Source organism: Aptenodytes patagonicus, chromosome 6, assembly GCF_965638725.1.
Source record: "Aptenodytes patagonicus chromosome 6, bAptPat1.pri.cur, whole genome shotgun sequence".
In the NCBI taxonomy this organism is placed as follows: Eukaryota; Metazoa; Chordata; class Aves; order Sphenisciformes; family Spheniscidae; genus Aptenodytes; species Aptenodytes patagonicus.
In genome coordinates, this window is record NC_134954.1 from 76,553,586 (window position 1) to 76,565,867 (window position 12,282).

Sequence of the window (12,282 nt, forward strand, 5' to 3'; positions counted from 1 at the left end):
AGGGGTTTTGCTTTTTTAATAGAGTAGTTTAAATCAGTTCTTTGAATGACACAGGGATCTATGAGAGTTGTGCCATTAAAACAAAACAGGCTTCCCAAATAGGACATGGTTACAAAGATACTTCTGTCTTCATAAATGCATCTATGCTTAAGCTTTTACTAGGTCTGTAAGTGATGTGTAGACTGACTATTAGGCACTTCTGCTTGGGTGTGTTTCTTAAAAATTTGGGACCTTTGTTAAGGCTTCTGTAAGTGGTGAGCGTTTACCTTTTATAAAAAGAGGAGTCATGTTGGTTTGGAATACTTAGTTGTTTGGAGATCTAAACCAATGTGTTTGTTCATTTGTTTAAAGTGGCACCGCACTGAAAACCTTAGTTGACTTTGCAAAAAAGTTTAAGGACTGCACGCTGTTTTGCATGCAACTTTTGTTTATATCGGAGAGAGTTGCATCAATGTGAATATAAAAATTGGCATTACTAATACACTAAATTGCTTCTCTGGTACGTGGTATAGAAGGGGGAAAAGGGATCCTGTTTCTCTGTAATTACATACTTTCAGCCTTGCTGAGCTCTTCTGTGAGGTACTGCAGCCCAGGGGAGGCACGTGTGCATCTTTTGTATATGCAGTTTAATGTCACAGAAGATGCATTTCTTATGCAGATACTTCATGAAGTCTTGGAATAAATACATTTACAGTATCAGTAACGCATAGTTCATCCAAGACTATAGAAGCAGCTGCTGGTTTTGGAGTGGAGTAGATTCCTTCTTTCCTTCCAGAAAGGCAGGATAATAGGCTGGAGCTCTGTTCTTTAACCGTCTTTAAAACCTGTTCTTGAGTGAGAGCTTCCCTTCTCTCAAGTGGGCAAATGTAGATACTGGTATGAACCTACTACCCATGCTTTGCAAGCTTGACGTATTCTATGAGTATGTCCATGTTCTAAATGAGGTCAGAACTAGCCTCATGTTTGTTTAAAATAGTATATTGGCATGACAACTACATCATCCATTGGATAACCTTGTAAGCACTGATACTTTTAAGAAAGGATGTTTGAACCCAGTGATAAAAGTTGCTTATTGAACTAATGAAAAGGTAGGAGTTTCAAAAATAGGAGAAACATGAAAGTAAGTCCTTTATTATACGGGGAGAAGAGAGGATGGTGGAGTTGTGAAGCGCATGAGTGTGAGAGCAGGGGGAAAAACCCTAGAGAAGATAGGAAGGTGGGGGGAACTCCTGTATAGCTCCTTCAGAACCATATGGTTCATGATCATGGGACCATATGAAAATCATCTGCCGCAGTTCTGCGGAGCTGTCACTTATGTCTCAAAATCAGGGAGAATTTGAACACCGTTTGTCTCTTGGCAACCCATGGCAGCACCCCTTAAATCTATAAAGGCACGAAACCAAGAAGGGAAATAAGAGGCACCTCTCTGATAAATGACCCATGTTTTTGTTTTTTAAATACAAATTTATCTGTACATTCAAATTTGTTGTCAGTAGTAAGTGTGCATTTTAAATTATGTTTAGCAAGTATATGTTTTCTAATGTCTTTGACAGAGTTCATCCAACCATGAAAACAGCTTGCTCTTTCATGCTACTTATGTGGGCTTCCATTGTATTTCTACTACCATTATGTTTTCTGGGCCAGCAGACTCTGATGGGAAAAATCTCTCTTTTCTCTCTTTCCCTCTTTTTTACTTATTGTTCAGGTTTCTTTTAGTTTTCTAATGTTTTACTGCTGTAGTTGAATTCTTCTCTGCTTCTATTGAGTTTGACATAATAGTAGTAGAGGTAGGTTTTAATCTTCAGCAATGAGCTAAGTAGGAGAAAAAGCTGGGCTACTGGCCAAAATGTAAGCTTTTCTGGATACTTGTCACTGTTTCAGTATGGAAATCTTGAGCAGCAAGGTTTCCTGATGCTACATTTCACTCCAGGAGGAATCATAGTTTTAAATATTTCATACTTAAGGATAAGCCAGATTTTTTTGACACGACCATAAAAATGAAATAAATTTGTCATACAGAAGTACAGTCTAAGCTGTGTGCAAAGGTTAATGGAATGCCTGAAAAGCTTTTTCTTCTATTGCCTCTAAAATGTATGTTGTATTATTGGTATTTCTGTAGAATATGAGCTCTTGAATTTAATCACCAGTTCTTAAATTTCTTGTGAATGCGAGGCTAAGCTGGAAGAATGCAAAGTTGTATGAGTACCTCATCACCCTGCAAGGCTGAAGCTGCAGTGGAGTTGATGTGAAAGAAGAATAGTTGGTGCTTCTTCTGACTGGAGAAGCCTCAGAGTTCTAAGGAACAGTCTGCATTTGCATTTTGTTAGTGGTCTAATACGCCAGAATGTTTTACTTCATGATTTGGTCAGTTGAGTGTAGAATCACCACATATATACCTTTAACATTTAAAATTTTAGCCTGGGGAGGACTCACAGATCACATAAATATTATTATTTGAACTGGCATTGATTTTTTTTTTTTTTTTAATTTTTTTATCCTGATGCCCTTTCATCCTGTTTTGTATTTTCCTCTGTTGTGTTCAAGTGTTCAAAATGCATTGAGTGTTGGCTTAACCTTTAATAAATATTTGTTGTTCAGTTATTTTGTGAGAATTTAAGTATTGAAAACGTTTTAAATGAAACAGAGTAATTTCACTGTTAAACGTGCAAAAAAGTATATATTTGCAAAGTGTTCTTATGCGAGCACATTAGCATAGTTTTATCAAACATTACTCAAGTAGGTCTTTAGGAGTATAAATTCTTCACACCTTCAGGTATTGCAGGAGGCCTTGATTATCTACAATCTTGAGGAACTAAAGATGCCCTCTAATAACCCTCAGCCACCAAACTGGAATATTTGGAGCACTCTAGATAATGCAGTTAGTGTTGTTTCAGCTTTCATTGAGTGAATCACTACAGCAGTGGAAGGCTACTGTTCTGTAATGCAGCATCCAAAAACACCTGTGTGGTCTTGAGTTGTCTTTTAGCTGAGGATCTGTCTAGCTCTATGTTGCTTATTTTGCGGCATCTGAAATTTTCACAGAAAAAAAAGCACATCTTGCTGCCAAAAAGTTTCACATAGTATTGAGAAATTATTTGTAAATGTTTTCTGGTTGGCTTATGATGACATCATAAACCAAAAAAAAGCCTTTATTTGAGCCTCTGATTTACTTTATACTGCAGTAAACTGAAATACTTTAAAACCCTGAATCAGTATGTTTAATATAATCTGAAATTTTGTTCGTATACTCTACCGGGTCTGATCAAACATGCATCTAGCCTTGTATGCTCTCTCTGATAGTGAAATGTAGTAGGTACTTAAGAAAGGAGTAGTATATAGCTCAGTTGCTGGAAGCTTTCTATCAAGATTAGTTTGCCAGGTATGTGAGTGCAGGCAGATTGTCATCCTAATGTAGCTAAGCTATCTATTTTAGGTGAGCTAGATCTCTGAACAACATTGAATTTTTATCATTTATGCTTCACAATGTACAGGATGTTTGGTCACAAGTAGACTTGTGGAAAGCCTCCCAGCTTTGGAAGAACTGTGCAAGTTTTTTCAAATAATTGAATTTTGAATTCTTTTTATATAATATTGGTCTTTAAAAATGTGAATTATCAAAAAGATGCATTTAAATGTTTTTCTTGCTCTAGATGCTATTTTTACTTCTTAATGAGCTTTTGTTGTCTCCATGTTTACAGAATGGTTTGAAAATTTGCAAGATATGTTATAGAATTTTTCATTTTTAAAAGAAGTTCAGACGTGTTTCGGTGAAGTAGTAGATTCTTCATAAAAAGTCATACATGTTTTGGTGGTTGGTTTGGCTGGTTGTTTGGTTTTTTCCCCTCCCCTGAGCACAAATTACATAGATCTAAAGATACACCTGGATTCTTCAGAACATTTTCTAGCCTCCTTTCTCAGGTGTTTTTCCCAATCTGAGAAGCTATGTTGTTCAGCTGTTTTAGATAAATAATAGTCCTTAAATTCAACAAAATACCCAGTAAAGAAATACTTGAATATCTGCTGGCCCAAAATGCCATTTGAGTATGAAAATTATAACGTATATTAACACGAGTGCGCCATTTTCCTCTGACGTGTACTTTAGTTGTTTGGTTTTTTTCTCTCTTTTTCAGCAACTATAACCAGTTCATCAGAAAATGATGATCGTAGTGGATCCAGTTTGGAATGGAGCAAGGATGGGAGTCTCAGAGCTGGAAGACATCAAGGGATTAGTCATGATCGAAGAACAGATAATTGTTCACCAGTTGCAGAAGAGGAAGCCGTTGGATCTGCTGAGAATTTGCCAAAAGTACTACCAACAGGAGAGGGTCCCGTTCCTTATGCTCAAAGTTCTGGCTCTTTAATAATGCCTCGTCCAAACTCTGTTGCAGGTAAAGTCCTGAGGTAGAAAAAAAGGATGTTCTTAATGATAGGACATTTCTGTTGAAGCTTTCTGTTGAAGTTACGTTGTTAGTGTGAAAGTATTTTTATAGGACAAAAAGCATAGGTTCTAAACTGAATAGAAGAGCATTATCTAAGTTGTTTAAAATTGTCATACAGAGGGCTTTTATTGTGGTTTTTAGTAGGTATTGGTTAGGTCAGGACTTTTGGAACACTTCAAAAGTCCATTAGTCATTCTAGGACTGTATCTGCTGTCAACTAATCCTTGAGGTTGTCGCTTATGTCTATGCTCGCATTTGCTAGATCTGTAAATCTGACTAACACTAAGACCAAAATCATACTTTGATCTCTGTTGAACAAGTGACGTATATCTTTTTTAAAGAACTAAGTGAAGTTCTGCCTTCTAGTTGAACCATTCATTCAGAAAATGGAGTCTGTTCAGTTGTGATAGATACATACGTGACCTTTTTCTAAGTGTTGTGAAATAGGCAAATCTCTGCAAAAGCACTTCTGACTTAAAATCTGTTAGTAGAGCCCATCAAATTCTAACAGTAACGGGCAATTTGCTTACATAAATATAACCCTGCAAGAAAAATGTTCTGATAAGTGTTCAGAAGCATGGGTGCCATATATCTGGGGATAGGTTTAGCTAACTAAAAATTCAAAGTTAAAAAACTTGGTAAATGCAGAGTGAAGAAAACTTCAGTAACGAGGTTAGGGCTTGGGAGTTGGTGATTCCTAGAGGGAAGAGGGGAGGATATTATACTTCATTCCAGCTAGAAAATATTGTCAGTAAAAGGAAGTATTTTTACTATAAAAGATGAAGCAAAAATTGATGCATGGAATTTTCTTAGTATGGCAAGATGTATAGAGGAAATACTGCTAGTAAACCAACTTTTTAAATTGTCAATGGCAGAATTTTGGCAAAGAACGTGCTAGCAATTTTGATGAGAATCTTTTAAGTTCTGACAATACCACTTTAAATTTTGGAAGGTTATAGATTGTAATATGAGGACTAGTTCTGTGTTTTCATTGTGAAGGCAGAAACATGTTGGCTCAGCTGGGGAAAAAAAAAGAAACACTCTCCATTTCATTTTCAAAGGAAGTATATAATGTGTTTATTCCAGAAAAGTCCAACAAATTTTAATATATTGGAATTGCAACAGAAAAAGATGCTAATATGCAGCTCAGTAAATGTTATCAAGAACTTAAGACTTGTCAGTAATAGCCAAAATCCGATGCTTTTAAAAAAACAGTCCTACATTTAGATGCTTCATGAAGTGTCATGAAAGATAGAAACACACAATGCAATCATAATAAAGGTAACGTGAGGTTTTAAGATACCATGAAAGTTATTAGTACACTGTTTCAAAATTCTACGGTTGAAGGATTATTTTTCAGCACCATGTTATGGTATGAATACAGTAATGCCCAGGTTCACAGGGGGAGAGAGTATGCCACGGTTCTCCATAAAACTGCTGTTATCACAGAACAAAGCTTTCTGCTATGTTTGTTCATTAGAATTATCCTGTTGACAAAAGTGAATGTCTGACAGTGAACAGCAGCAAACAATTGTAATAAATTTGCATGTGTTTAGCTATTTGACATAGTTATAAAATTACAGATGTTAGAAACAATTTTGAGTCTGCTTTGAAAAATTGCCCTATGTCAAAGGAGATGTAGTATCCTGATCTTAAATGTTCTAGTATCTGATAGTGCAGAGCTTTTGGCTACAGATTTTTGTGAAATCTAGTGTGACTGAAGAAATTTTTCCTAGATGAATGTGGGATTAGAAGTTGTCACACCTCCAATCCCTGCTAGAGAAGCAGGAGTGTTGTTTTAGGAATCATTGAACTGTGTCTTGCTTTTACTGCTTCCCCTTTTATTATGTCTTACTTCCTGTTCTGGAGTTCTGAGATGGACCGTAACCATGCCATGCTCCTTCTTTTCCTTTTATCATGTTACTCTCTTCCTGAAGAAAGCTTCCTAGTTAATGAACGTGACGAAGATGATATTCCAACTCTGCATCGTATGGTCAAGCTCATGTGTTCTGCTCTGATTATCATTTGGAGCATTTGTATTTGCTTGCATGTGATTCATGTTTTTTCCACGTACTTGATCTGCATGTCCATTTAAAACTAGTGCCTTTTGGAGATGGACACTAATTTTGCTGACTCTAGGACAAGACGGGAGGAAGCAGCAACCACCTTCTTTTCATGGATATTATAGCACTACTGCATAAATTTGGGGGAATTTCACTCTGAACTAAATGGCTTTGTTGCCAAAGAGGACTGCAGTAACTGCCCTTTCGTTGTTATAGTCTATTGTCTGAAATACAGATCCCCAGATTTTAGCTTTGGCATCTCATAGACTTATGAGTACCTGAGTTTTTTGAGTGTTAAAAAAAGCGTAGACTACTTTAGGTTGTAAGGGGCCCCTGGAGGTTTCTGGTCTACCGTCTCACTTGAAGCACATCCAATTAGAACAGTTTGCCCAGGGCCTTGTTTAGTTGAGTGTTGAGTAACTCCAAGGATGACTATTCCCCCGTGTCTTTGGGCAGCTTGTTTGGGTATCCTCAGTGATTATTGTATCTAGTGTGTGTCTATATCTATTCCCATGTTCCAACCTGTGTTCATTGCCTCTCATCCTGTTACTGTGCCCCTTCAAGAAGAGTCCGACGGTGGCCTCCTGTTAGGTAAAGAATGACAGTAAGCTGCTGTCTTAGCCATCTTTGTTCAAAGCTGAACAAACTCAGTTCAAACCTGCAACCTCCCTTTCAGTTTGTTGCAAAGGAATTCTGCCCAGCCTCTCATATTTTTAAAGTGACATCCACAGGAGCATCGGCTCTTTTTGGCTCTGGCTCTTTTTCTAGTCTTTAAATTCTGGAGGACTCTGCATTTCCCTTGGTTGAACTTCATGAGATTCCACTCAGCCCAGTTCTTCAGCCTGTCAAGATCCATCAGAATGCCAGCACAGTCATCTGGCTTATCAGCCATTCCTCCCAGTCTTGTATCATCTGCAAACTTGGTGAGGTTGCACTCTGCCCTGTTAATGAAGATATTAAACAGTATTAGACCCAGTGCTGACTGCTGGAGTATACCACTAGTGAGTTGCCTCCAGCTGGACTGTGTGCCACTGATCACAACCCTCTGGGCCCATCCATTTTCAGCCAATTTTGGGTCCACCTCACTGTGCATTTACATAACCTGTACTTCATCAGCTTGTCCATGACAACGTTATGGGACACAGTGTCAGAAGCCTTACTAAAGTCAAAGTAGACAACATCCACAGGTCTCCCCCCATCCACCAAGCCGGTCATCGTCTTATAGTGTCATAGAATCACAGAATGGTTTGGGTTGGAAGGGACCTTTAAAGATCACCTAGTTCCAACCCTCCTGCTGTGGACAGGGGCATGTTTCACTAGATGAGGTTGCTCAAAGCCCCATCCAGCTTGTATTCAGTTGAGAGTTCCTTGCTTATCTATGCAGGCCTCCTGCCATATTTGCTTTATTTCCTACTTGTCAGGATGGCCTTTTCTTGAGCTTGCAGGAGGTTATCCTTGAGTGTCAACCAGCTCTTTTGGATCCCTCTTCTCTCCAGCACTGTATGCCATGGGATTCTTCCAAACAGAACTCTGAAAGGTTAAAGTCTGTGCTCCTGAAATCTGGTGTTGTGCTCCTGCTTTTTGCTCTGTGCTCTCTTATTAGGATCCTGAACTCCACCATCTCATGGTCACTGCAGCCAAGAATGCCCCCAACTTTCACATCTATGGCAAGTTCTTCCTTGTTTGTATCAGGTCCAGCAGAGCATCTTTCCTTTTTGGCTTCTTAGTCACCTATGTCAGGAAGTTGTTATCAATGCACTCCAGAAATCTGAATTGCTTATGCCCTGCTGTGTTGTTCCTCCAACAGATGGAAGACTTTGGATTTGATATCAATTTGCAAACTACTTTTTTTTAATGTGAATATTCATTTGGTTTATTTCTGGTGAAAAAGTATATCCCTGATATTACTTGGCAAATCAGTTCTCTGGATTTTCAGTTCTTCTTTTGTATAGCTATCATTGTGGTTTAAAAATTGAAGAAAATAAAAAATGTTATCCAGAGTTCTGTAGCATTTGATACAAAAAGAATGGAACTATTTCCTCACAGATAGTGTACTAGCAGCTAGTATCTGAACCTGTTCCTAACACTTCTGACCTCACTGATATGGTTGTTCTCATAGTAAAAAAAGGAAACTGTATTAACGTGAGAACTGTTTACCACATGAGGAAGTTAAGGCAGACATGAGGGCCATCTGAAGGGGGAAAAATCCAACTAAATTTTTAGTGAACTTGATTGAAAAGCATTTTGTAAATGTTATAACATGAATGACTTCAACCACTGCCAATGTCTAGAAAAACTTATCTGTAAGTACTATGTTGAGGAAAGAACTGTAATAAATAATAATGTTCTTTGTAACTTATGCTGAGAGAAAAATAAGCTTCAGTCCTTTAATACTCTAGCAACAAGTTCAACCAAACTGGAAGATCTGAGTTATTTGGATGGACAAAGAAATACTCCTTTACGCACTTCAATTCGCTTACCTTGGCACAACACTGCTGGCGGAAGAGTGCAGCAGGAAAGTAGAGGTACACATATTTACATCTGCATCTGTCTTGGCACAAGCATGCAGTTCTTCAGTAGTTTTGTAACATGGATGTCCTGTGATCTTTGTAAACACCCCCATCCCACAAAGTGTTATTTTAGAATGCTCCTGACAGATCTGACTCGACATGCCTGAAAATAAGATGCTTGCTTACACTTTTTCCTGCATAATGCTGTGGTTTAGAAATTGAATGTATTCAATTGAATTCTTTTAATAAGAAATCAGTATATTGTTTATCTAAGTGTGTATGGGCAGTGCAGTGCAGATCATGTGAATCTCCAAACTGAAGTTGTGTAATACCAGTGTTCAGGAACTGTACTGAATATTTTCTTGACTGCCAGATTTTATTATGTGACATTCAGTTAAGAGTGTACTGCAGCTTAAGAAATACTGTGCTGAATTTAAAATTTTCAAGAGGCTGTCAATAGAATTCTGTTTTAGGAAGAAAACTGATCTAATACCATTAGACTTATTTATGACTAATATATACTTCGATATCTCTGGTCTTTGAGTCTGAAAATAGCAGGTTTATGTTAAATACAAGTGATGTATGCAGGTTTTTGTTTTCTCCTCTTAACTAACTTAGACGTCTGCGGGCTCTGTTAATTTACCAGTGTTGCAAATGGGTGATTTAGACTGCTTAAAGGACCACTGTCAAAGGTATCAGCAAAAGTGGTTTTATTGGAATACAATGTTGTAAAAGTGCGACTTAACAAAGTTTGATGGCAAGGTTCGCTCTATCATTTACTGCACAAAGGATATAACAATGATTCAAAGTTACCAAGGCAAAAACCTTAGTGCACTATAACACAAGATTATGCATGATATTGGTCACTTACAAAGGATCTGCAGTGTGTGAGAGGTCTGCCTTGAGGAGCAGCATTTGTGTAACATTAGATTTGGTTAATGAATCCTCAGAACATTATATTAGTGAACATTATTATTTCTGGAAATTTTAATGTATTTTATGCAACCAAACCCAAATTATTATTCTCTCTGTAAGTCTCGTCAGGTCTTTGCCAAATATGCAGATTAAAGTAATCAAACATGACTGTACTTTCAGCTGTGCTGTGTAATTTCTGTTCTTTTGGCTTCAAAAGTACAGAAAAACAGGGTAGTAATATTTTTTTACATTATTTTAAAAATACGGGGTTTTTTAAAACAGAAAAATCTATTTATTCTCTGTACCTTTTTCTGTTTCTCTGTAAATGTCTTTACAGATCTGAAGACTTGACACTGAGATGCTTAGCAGTGTAGTTCACTCTAAACTGAAAAATGTTTGGCACTTCCCCATTTATAGAATTACTAATGCATTTTTAAGAAAACTTATGGATTCTGCAACTTACTAACTCAAGTTTAATTGTAAAAAAAACCAAACCAAAACAAAAAAACCCCTCAAATTATACTTGTAGCTTCTTTCCTCTAGAATTTAATTCACGTAGGAATTGTGGAGGTGACCTGAACTGAGCAAATCAGTCTTTGTTTTCATGATGAAAGCTCTGATAAGTCTGATTATGAACACTATTAACAAGGTTACTGAATGAAATGATCTTCTGAAACAGTTCTGGTTTATTGCATGTTGAGTTTCTTCTAATAAACTTTTCTCCCTGCCACCTCTTCTCAGCTCGTTTCATCCCCTATAAGCCTCAAGACATTTTGCTGAAGCCACTGTTGTTTGAAGTGCCAAGCATAACAACAGACTCTGTGTTTGTTGGAAGAGAATGGCTGTTTCAAGCGATTGAAGAAAAATTGAGGAATACTGATCCAGCAGAGAACAGAGGAGCAGTCGTTACTGGAAATGTGGGATTTGGGAAGACTGCAGTTATTTCACGGCTGGTGGCACTTAGCTGCCATGGAAGTCGCATGAGGCAAATAGCTTCAAATAGCCCTAATTCATCCCCCAAAAGTATGTTCCTTTTCTGAGTAGTTGTTTGGGTTATTGTACTGATAACAAGAGTCGAATGTTGTGTGGTTTTTTTGGCTTAAGGTAGTCGGTCCTCCTCAACTCCTCGGCAAATATTTGTTTCCTCCAGTGAGGAAATGAAACTGTTAAAATTGTATGCTTTGACAAATACTTTCCACTTAACATAGCGTGGGCTCAGCCCATCAAGAGAGACAGTAAAATGAGACAGTATGTAGAATCTCTTTCTTCTGTCAGGCAGCGTGTACCCTAAACTCTGTTGGTAGTGTGACTGTAGTAGCTTGTTCTCCCATTAGTTTAGAAAGAGGCAAGTGACATGTTTCTTCCCCACTGTGTACCACACGCTTTTCAGTACTGTGCGGTTTCCATAGAATTTCAGTAGAGACAAGAATAAAGCTATGGAGAAACGCGTTCTGTCTTCTACTGGGATCCATAGGATTCTGTCACCTGACCAATCCAGTGCCTACATTAACTGGAAGGATGGTGTGACTGTCATTACTGCTACTTCCCCTCCTGACACTTCAAATAATAATAATAATAATTAATAAGAAGAAGAATGATAAATTGTTTATATTTCCCAAGCCTTCAGTCATATAATAACTGTTAGTTTAAATGAGTCATCACATATATAATGTTCATAAGGAAACTCTTCACATCAGTATGGTTTTGCTTTCAGTAATTCTATAGTTTTATTGTAAAAGTCAGTTGAAAAGTTTTAAAATTGTAAAGTTGCAAATATGTGCCTGTATTTATCAGACTAGTTGCAGGCTTCTTGTAATGCTATTGTTCACTTTTAATTTTTACTCTAGCAGTAAAGATATTCTGTGATGGTTTCCTACAAAACAATCTGCTATCAGCAAATTTGGTCTCTTTTGTATTTGTTGCCTTTTAAAAATAGGTGGTGAATCCTGTCAGGAGATTCCCTTAAGTCAGTTACCCCCATCTGCTCCTCCAGCAAGTGGTACCAATACAATGAAGACTCTGAATTGTCCTGGTACTCCTGAATACCAAAATCAAACAGGTGATTCTGTGAGGCGCCTTGCTTCAAAGGTGAGTTTTCACTTATTAATAGTTTTTCAGTATGTTAGAAAACTTCTAACCTGGGGGGAGACAGTCTGCTTTGCAAAGCCTCCTGGGTATGCCAGTAGTCAGTGGTGGGAGAACAGGCAGTAACCTTGGACACTTCTAAAAGATGTGTATGTTTCATGACTGGTGAAACCAGCTACCTACCTTTTCTACCTTTCAAGTTATTACCTGAATTCTGCTTGGTCTTAGAACGAGTTACGTGAAAAATTTCACATCTGTTTTATGTGTGTA

At 37.6% G+C, this 12,282-nt stretch overlaps 1 protein-coding gene across 9 annotated transcripts in view; it reads left to right on the plus strand.

Moving 5' to 3' along the window:
* The window catches only part of TANC1 (tetratricopeptide repeat, ankyrin repeat and coiled-coil containing 1), a 141,797-nt gene that overhangs the window by 86,484 nt on the left and 43,031 nt on the right, over positions 1-12,282 (plus strand). For 8 of the 9 annotated variants that reach the window (XM_076343254.1, XM_076343253.1, XM_076343245.1 and 5 more), the window contains 4 exons: positions 4,131-4,388; positions 8,902-9,027; positions 10,669-10,950; positions 11,864-12,015. In XM_076343254.1, coding sequence (XP_076199369.1) covers positions 4,131-4,388; positions 8,902-9,027; positions 10,669-10,950; positions 11,864-12,015 — 818 coding nt within the window. The remainder of the gene's footprint in view (positions 1-4,130; positions 4,389-8,901; positions 9,028-10,668; positions 10,951-11,863; positions 12,016-12,282) is intronic. The other variant, XM_076343251.1, reaches the window with a different exon arrangement.